Source organism: Setaria viridis, chromosome 5 (genome assembly GCF_005286985.2).
Source record: "Setaria viridis chromosome 5, Setaria_viridis_v4.0, whole genome shotgun sequence".
NCBI lineage: Eukaryota > Viridiplantae > Streptophyta > Magnoliopsida > Poales > Poaceae > Setaria > Setaria viridis.
The window spans coordinates 6,950,961-6,960,102 of NC_048267.2; the positions used below are offsets into that span (position 1 = coordinate 6,950,961).

Consider the following 9,142-nt stretch of genomic DNA (forward strand, 5'->3'; position numbering starts at 1 on the left):
TTCCTTTCAAGATGCATCGTTGCCAACTCTGTAACGCTTCAAAGAAGTTATCACATGGTTACCTGTTAACGATCGGTGCGGGGTAGCTGGTCACGACGCCGCACTCAGTGCACGATCCTGACGCGGTGATGGCTCCGTCCGTGCTAGTTGGCCCTATCGATTAGCTTCTGGAATGAACGGTGGAAGATCAGAGGGAGGTTAGGTTCGTGCCCCTCCCTCCGTACAAACGTTGAATCGTCAGTGAGTGAAAGAACACGAGTTGTCATGATCGGGTGCGTGCAGCGTAGCAACCAGTTCGGTTGATCCTAGCTAAGATAAGCTAGGTAGGTAGCTTGTCGTGCTGAGATTCTGTTTGTTGTTTGAATTTCAACAGAGAACTGCTATGAAGCTCAAACAAATAGCAAATTTTTTGTGCAGCTTCCGAGAAGCTGGAAATCCAGAAAAGTTGAATGTATATGAAAAAAAGTAGAAAGGTCAGTTTTATGAGCTTTTCGTAGCTTTTTAAGCTCAGGAAGGTAAACACATCTTCTAAAAGAAAAGTTAGCGTTGATTTTTCGGAATAAAAAGTCAGAAGCAGATTTTTCAAAAAAGATGAAAAGCTGCGGCTCCCTAGTAGCTAGGCCAGGCCAAGCGGCGAGCGCGCGCCGGTGGGCATGCGCGTAACTCCGGCACGCTTGATCGGTGGGCCGTCGTTTTCGCGAGCGGCGCGCGTCGCCGTCGGCGTGGGGGAGGACGGGCTGCGGCCTGTGCCGGCCGGCCCGGCCGGCTTTCGTCTCGATCGGCGGGTGGGCGCGCGGCGTGGCTACGTCGAGTACGTACGTGCTCGGCGGGGGGCCGCGCGCGGCGCGTGAGCGCACTTGTGCGTACGTGCACGCTCGATCTGGAGTTCTGGATGGATTCATGCACCGAAGAAAAGGAAACTGCATATGGTACAGGGGAAATCAATTCCTGGCTGGAAGCGATCCGGTACGGTACTTACCTGGAGAGTGCAATGATCGTGGTGTGTACTGTGGCGTCGGATGAGGGAGTCGTGACGGGGAAGGAAAACCAAACTTTGTCCCCTCCAAGCCTACTTGTCTGGCAAAGACGATTCCGGTCTAAAATAGCGGTTTTGCAGGAGGCTGGAAGCACTCGACAGGTCTGAACTGCTGTGACTGAACCGCATTCGTGGAACTTCTTTGGGAGGGACACCAACTTTTTTTTTAAAAAAAAAGAAAAACAGAGAAGAGGCGTGTGGTGCGGGCAGACAACATGCGAGGAACATCGAGGCCACACGCCAAAAATGAAAAAGAGTGCCTGGACGTGGGAGGGAAAACGAGGAGGTAGGGCCCCACCTGCCTAGCCGGCCATGCTGTCCCGCGTTGCAGACGAACGGCACGAGCACGAGGCGAGGAGGAGGAAAAAAAGGGAGACGGAAAAGATCCCACGCCTCCGGTGCCATCCCTCGCCCCGATCCGCGCCCACATCGGGTGACGTGGACGTGCACGACGCCCCCCTCCCCTCCTCCGGGCCGGGCCTCCTCCATTCCATACGCACACAGCTCGTACAACATTAACCACTGAACATACTCACCCTTACTGACATAGCAGCCCAAATCACTGGGTCCCGCATGGCATAGAGAAAGAGCTAGATACATTAGTCGTACGTCTGATTTCTTGGACGAGGGGAGCCACCGCTGTCACGCGATTCCACGTGGGGCCCCCATCCACGCCCGCTACGGCAAACCGCGATACGAAATCCCAGAACTACCCCTCTTTCTTTTCCTTCCTCTGATCCTCTCCCTGGCGCGTACGACCCGTCCGGACCACCATAAATGCGCCTCCGCGACCGGATGCCCCCGCGCCGTCCCTGCGCCCGGCTCACGTGGACCTCGCGCCCTTCCCCTACTCCACCGACCCCAGCGGATCACTGGTTCACCACCACCGCACCGCGCACCGCAAGCAGCAGCGGCAATAAAGATGCGCCGTTTATTACACCACCAATAATACCGTGTCAGTGCAGTTGCCTATACCTGCCTGCTCCTCCTCTCCTCTCGTCTTGTGTTGCTGTCCCCCCCGGAGTGGAACTGGTGCCGCCATGTCACGCGCGCGTGGACCGCCGGATCATACGGCTCCGGCCTCCGGGCACTATAATTAACAGTTGCTGTCTACTTCCGCCTCGAGCCCAAGCCAATTATTTTATCATCATGATTTTTAATCTCGCTAGCGACGCTCAATGCCTCAATTATTCTAGGCTTGTAGCCGACGTCGCCATGTACCGTCACGCGACCGATCTATACCGTAAGAGCAAGGAGGGGGCCGGCCGGCAAACCCGGCCCCCGTGCCGGGCCACGCCACGCGCCTCGTCGGCCTTGCGATGGAGATGACGGGAACGCCCCCGGTGACCCTGACGTGGTGAGTCCTGCAGCCGGGTTAAACCGTCATTTTCAAAAGAAGTTTTATGGATAATAAATAAGCTGTCACATAGATAATTTTAATGACATGACACACTATTATTTATAAGGTAAAAGAAAAGAGTGATTTTCACGATCTTTGTATCTTACATGTAGTCTTAAAACATTAAAAAATGAAACTATACATTGAACGAGCTATTTTATCTATAAACTAAAGAGCTATTTTATCTATAAACTAAATACATTCAAGCTTACTTAACAATTTTAGAATATGAAACTTTGAATTTGCATTGAGAACGGAGCGATGTCCGCTCCTCGGGGGTCTAAACCGGAGGATTCACTGATTCAGTCGTGCGCGAGCGGACGGGGTCCGGCGGGTGCCACCCGCGGAGTGAAGCGATGGGTGCGGGCCACATGGCAGCAGCGGCACGGGGGGCACGCGCCGACGTGTTGTGCTTGTGCTGCTGCTCGCGGCGGCCCCTGGCGCGCGCGGCCTGACGCGGCACGGGAGCCACGAGGGCCGATGCGGTGAGCCGATACCATCATACCAGCGGGAATCGGCTGGTGCTCGCGTAGCCGGTGGAGACAAGACGAGATGAGCCGCGGCTGGTGGTGGTGTGGTAGGCGGGGGTCACGTGGGTGAGACGCGTGGTGGGGATAGGTACGGGCACCTAACCCCCACGCCGGATTTGGATCGGATCTGGTCAGCCACCGCTGGCGGGCTGGCGGCAGCCAAGGCCGAGCCGAGCCGCACGTCCAAGCCCATCATCCTCCTCCGCTTTCCTGCTTCTCGTGCGCACGGCGAAAAGCTACGGAGGGGCGCATTCTCGTCTTCGGTTGAGAATTTTCCGATATTTGCATTTCGTTTCATAACGACATTTTTATCTTAAACATTGTTTGTATAGCATTTTGACCTTTTGGATGAGCAGTAGTAGGTGCTGTTTTAACATTGGTAGGAGTTCCAAATGATTTGCTGACCTTTTTAGCAATTTTTAATTGCATTTGACCCCTTAGAAAAACAGTTTGTCTATGAATATATTCTCTCCTTTAAAACATGAGTATAGTAGGCATTAAATTACATACTTTTAATTTTCAAGAAGTACGGTGGCTGGCTTTCTCTTGGGCACGGTGCTCCTGCGTCTTCGGCGCAGCAACATGCATACAGGACTGGTGGGAGCATCTGGTAGCGATTCAGCCGGCAAACAACAGAAAAAGGGGTCTCCACGCTCTTCATGCTGGTGGGACCGCACCTTTGAAAAGAACGGAACGCCCGTCTGTTTGATCAACGCTCGGCGCCGGTATCCATCATTCTAGATAGGATTAAAAGCGAGGCCGACCTGTGGATCGCAGCTGGGGCGCGTAAACTAGGTAGTTTGTTTTGTGAGTGATCCGCATGAGGCAGCGCACGTGAGCGTGCTTTGTAAACAAACATTCTTCTAATTAATACAAAGATGCGCAGCTCTCTTGCGCATTCGAGAAAAAAAATGATATATCTAACGTCAGGAACATATAGTGGTGTTGCACTTGCACCTTAGAAAATTGTTGCGGGTCAGGATGTTCTTCATATTCATTTTGTCCCCCCTCTTTTATGTTTTTAGGATAGTTCCTTTGTACTTTGCTGTTTAGTGCAGCAAGCCTCCAATTTACATGTTTGCATGTCATTTGGTTTTGGTTAGCTATGAACAATTGCTTGTTTAGCTTCAAGTACTGAGATATGGGTAGACACATGCGGGTAGCCATGAACAATGCAATCAAGTTTATGAGAGGGAACCACGGCCTTCTTCTTTCTCCGTCTGGACTCTGGCGACACGGGCCCGAAGAGATGCATGCCTCCTCGTTCTTATCGGCCTGCACGAATCAGTCCAGTTTGTTTGTATTCCTCCAAACCAAATGCCTTTGCCGGAAACGCAACAGTGCAGCAGCTAGAAACACCATGTTGGGCGGATGGCGCGACGATACGGGATGGGTGGACGAAACGAGCGTAGCATGCCGAGGAAACTGGCTGTACAGCCACCAGCATCCTCATTCCTCGTCACCGGTATCAGTCACAAATCAGGATTTCATCGGACGCACACTATTACCTCAACGCAGAGAAGGACGCGTCTCCTCTGTTCTTTGCCGGGGCAGGCAGGCCGAACCGACGTCGAAAGCAGGGGACGGAGCGCACCCCCTTCGAGCGCATGCAGGAGAACCAGTGACGCGCACGCAGGCGGGTCTAGGGATGGTGCAGCGTGTTACGTGACATCTGGGTCGGTCGGGCACGGCGGCACGGGCAGGGAGGGTACTTGCGGAAGCGACGCGGCATGGTTGGCATGCGTGCCTGCCGATGCCTACGTGACTCGACCACTCCATCCATCTATCTCTCGCCCGGCCGGTCGCGTTGATCGGTTGATGCCTTCTTCTTCCGTTCCAGGTCTTGATTCCTCGGCCACCAGCCGTCGACTTGACTAAGCATGGATTGCGTACCCGCGCGGCGTCGCACGCGAAAGCGACGACCGCGGCGTACGCACACGACCTAGTAGTGGACGCATGCTCATGCGTGTCCCTGACCCCGACTGTCATACGAGCCCATGGAGACACGACGCCGGAAAAAAAAAACGCTTGTTACAAATAAACTTGTGTCTCCCGCGCCACTCGGTTTATTTTGTCCTCCGCTAGGCAATTGCGACAGACCTGCGGGTGCGTAAGCCTTTGGATTTTTTTTTTGAAAAAGAGGATTTAAAATTTCGAAGTGACATCTGCACGGAGTGTTGTTTGTTCTTTTTGTGTCGTGGTACATCAACCACCAGATGGGTGTTATCGTGTTGTTCTCGTTCTAGGTAGCGGTCAATACCACCGATGTTACTTCACCGATGTTACTTAAGGAGCCCCTTTTGATTGTAGTTGGAGCGACTCGCACTGACAACGGGAGTTAGACCTAATCGAATAATTAGTAATTGCAATTTGGCTTTCGGTCAATTTAGCTGCTCAATGGCCGTGGGATCAAACTCAGCAAAGTTGCCTCCGTACTTCAGTGTTCTCCACACGAAGGGACAAATGGGAGTGGGAGGACAATCTGAAGACATGAGAACGCTGGCGATTTAACAACTGAAGGTGAGTCCACGGTAGGTTTGTCAGTTTTTGAGGTTCCTCAGTGAATCATACAAAGCCATTGACGTGTGAAATCAAGCAGTACATCAGATAAAAAATAATGGAGTAGTCGTGACCGTGCACATCACGGTGAAAACAAAGAAACTGATAGACAATAGCTTCCAATAGCGTCATCGTCTATAATAAGTTACTGAATACTACTGACCCAGAAAAAAAAATACTGGCTTTGAACTTTAGTGTAGCAAATAGGAAAAAAATTTCGAGCTGTAGTAACAAGTTACTGATCAAGATAATGTCAGTTTCGACCGATAGAAAAAAAAATGTTCCACAGTGTATTCCCTCCATCCTCAAATATTGCTACGTTTAGCTTTTCAAAATTCATTTTTTTTTAACTTTGACCAACAATATCTCTAAAAATAATTTATTATAATAATTGGTTTCATGATAAATCGACTAACATTATTTTTATGCTATTAGTCTCTAGATCATTTCTCTATTTGCAGTCAAAGTTGAAAAAATTGGACTTTAAAAAATCTAAACGTAGCTATATTCTGGGATGGAGGGAGAAGTAGCAAAAGCTGACAAATGGTTGGATAGGAGCATTGTGAAGTTTGGCTACGGAAATGAAAGATCACGGTTGGCCAAGTTCAATTACACTGCGGTGGTTCTAGCCCAGCCGTTGAGTGGTCCGAGTCCACTACCGTGGGGAAAAGTAAAACCGTAAAACCACGAAAAGGTAAAACTACCACCAACTAACACCGTGGACCAGCGGGAGCCCAGTAGCCCACCACACAAACGCGGCTAGGCAAAGATACCGAGCCGCGCTTCGCCGGCTCAAGCCTAATAAGCGAAAGAGAGATCGCTGTCGGCTCGGCTCGCGGACACGAAGGTTCCCATGCGCCGGACTTGAACCGCAGCTGATAGCGGACGCAAGAATCGAATTTAAATCGGGAAATCGAGGGTGGAAAAAAATTGGGGGGAAAAAGGCGACACGCCCGTGACGGATGGCCCCAGAATCCCGATCTCGACGCTCCCGCGCGCTTTTGCGCCCAGGCCCCCGCCACGATCCGTTATCCCGCGGCTCCGGTGGTTTTGTTTATTCGCAAAAGTGCCCCTGGGGAGAGCTCGGTCCGTGGCCCACCCGTTTTTCGCGCCGCGCACCCTGGGAGAGCCGGGTTTCGCAGATGCCACGGACGGTTGGGTCACATGCTTGGTGCTTGCGTGGGAGCGTGGCGTTTCCCAAATAAAGGTGGCTGGGTGCGTCGTACAACTTGGGGTTGGGTTGGGTCGGGACGGGTTGGCTCCGCGTGTCGCTTCCCGACTCCGGTCATTGCGTGCGGTGCGCCGGATCTCGAGAGAGAAAGGGGACGGGTATAATGCCCATTTCTCATACGAATTCTACTGCAGAATGGGAAGGGTTAAAATGCAACCATTTCATCATAATTATTTGTTCAATTAATAGAAAATATTTATGAATTTTACCGATAAAATACATGTCTCAGTTAAAAATAATCAAACTAGTATTAAAATGCAACGGTCTCACCAATATTGAAAACATATTTAATGTAAAATGTTTATGAATTTTACCGACAACAATACATGTTTCAGTGAAAAAATGAAATTAGTTAAATAGATAAATTTGTCGAATTTGACTGAACGCACCCAGCGGGCACGTTCTGGAAATCCTTTGCAGATCAGCCTTTAAATAAAGCATAGCTGGATCCAACTCCTGTTTTCTAACTAAAAAGAGACCCCGTCTGGGCTAAAGAGCACCACTAACCAATCCAGGCAGACAGATGGCTTTTCTATCTTTCATAGGGTAGGAAGGCAAAAAAAGAAAAAGAAAAACAGGGGAAGAAATATCGAAGGGAAGGCGTCGCCGTTCAAACACCACACACGCCCCAATCCACCCATCCAGTCGCGGGCGTGGACAAAACAGGCACGGACGGAGACGGAGACGGAGACGCGGACTCGCCCACTTGACCCGGCCGGTCTTCCAGATGGCGCGCAGGCCCCCCAGGCTGCGCCCACGCACGCACACGCACCCAACCCATCACCGTCCGCCCGCCTGTCGTCGCGGCGCAGCCCCCCAACCAAATAAAGAAAAGCAAACCAAATCAGAGAGAGAGAGAGGGAGGGGACTAGTACTTGCATCGCAGGCTTGCCTGCGCCACCGCACTCGCGACCAAACCAAACCGCGCGGCGCGAGTTTTTTGCGGAAACCCCCCTGCGAGAGCCGTCGCCCACCCGCGGCCAACGCTATATAAGGCGGCCCCCAACTCGGCGACGCTGCGCAAAACACCTCGCTTTTTGTACTCTTCCGTCTTTGCCCTCGCGCTATCGCCTCCGGTGCATTGCTCGGCCGGCGTGTACTTGTACACCCAGCGAGGGAGGGAGGAGGGAAATACAAAGAAAGAAAAACAAGTCTAGCCTTTGGCTTTAGTTGAGCTTGTTCCTTCGTTCGTTCATGGAGAGCTCTTCTCATAAGCGGGCGCGGGAGGCGGCGGCGGACCTCTCCGCCGGCGAGGGCGGCGCGCTGCCGGAGGCCGACGCCAAGAGGCTGCGGCCCGAGGACCTGCTCGACATGCTCGACGATGACACCGACGCGGCAACCGCCGGCGACCTGGCGTCCGTCATGCGAAGCCTCGAGGAGGAGATAGCCAGCTTCGACGAGGCCGGAGCCACCGCCGCCGCTGCGCCGCCGGCGCACCACCAGCAGCAGCCGGAGCTCGGGTTCCTGCTCGAGGCCTCGGACGACGAGCTCGGGCTCCCGCCGGCGGGGGCCTCCTCTTCGTCGGAGGACGCCGGCGGCGCGGCCGGGGAGGAGCCGGACGTGGCCGCCGGGCTCGACGGCCAGATCTGGGGGTTCGAGGACGAGATAGACGGAGGCTTCGGCGGCTACTCGCCGGAGGCGGCCGCCGCGGCCGCCGCGGCGGCGGCGTGGGACGACGACGGCTTCGACGCCGGCCTATTCGCGTTCGGCGACGACGCTTGCGGGCCCTCGGATCTCGCGGCCCTGCGCCACGAGACCATGCCGGCCGTCTGATGACGGGCCCCGGCCGGCCGGCTGACCGGCCCGCCAGTGGATTAGCGTTTTTTCTTTTTCTTGCTCTTTTATTTTTACCCTTGGCTAACCTTAGCTGGTACTACCCTTTTTTTTAACCTTGGTGTAAAGTTTTTAGAAGGGTAAAAACAGAGGCGTGGGAACTTGGGGGAAGGTTCCGACTTCCGACCGGGGGAAAAGAATCTGAAAATGGTTTCCCTTTTTGCCCTTGGGATTTATTTCTCGCCTATTATATAGCATGAAAAAAAGAAGAAATAAGCTAGCGAGCAAGTAAAATACAGCAGTGAAGTCAAAACAAAGATGCGGCCACGTTGGTTGCGTGGATGGAGGTTAATACAATGACATGTGGCTGCTGCAAGGGCGCTGACCTACTGACGTGACAGACCGAAATCTTAGAAAAAAAGATCTGCGATGAATTGTGGACTGAAAAATTAATGGCCATTGTTTTTCATCAGACAAAAAAATAATGGATGGGAATACTCGTAAAGTTCCACCACTCCAGTTTGAAGAATCCGTGAATTCCACCAATTTATTTTGTAATATACTATAATTAACTGCCAAGAACTTTACTTGGATGGAGAGGATAATTCTGGCCG

General features: G+C 52.5%; 1 protein-coding gene across 1 annotated transcript; it reads left to right on the forward strand.

The window, feature by feature from the left end:
* The first annotated feature begins 7,624 nt into the window (after nucleotides 1-7,624).
* On the forward strand, nucleotides 7,625-8,764 carry LOC117859090 (uncharacterized). The gene has a single exon (XM_034742272.2). It carries the CDS (start codon nucleotides 7,950-7,952, stop codon nucleotides 8,526-8,528), a length of 579 nt encoding a protein of 192 aa, XP_034598163.1. The 5' UTR covers nucleotides 7,625-7,949; the 3' UTR covers nucleotides 8,529-8,764.
* The last annotated feature ends 378 nt before the right edge of the window (nucleotides 8,765-9,142 follow it).

Coding starts and splice junctions, on each gene's coding strand:
- LOC117859090 (XM_034742272.2), top strand. CDS start 7,950: ATGGAGAGCTCTTCTCATAAGCGGGCGCGGGAGGCGGCGGCGGACCTC.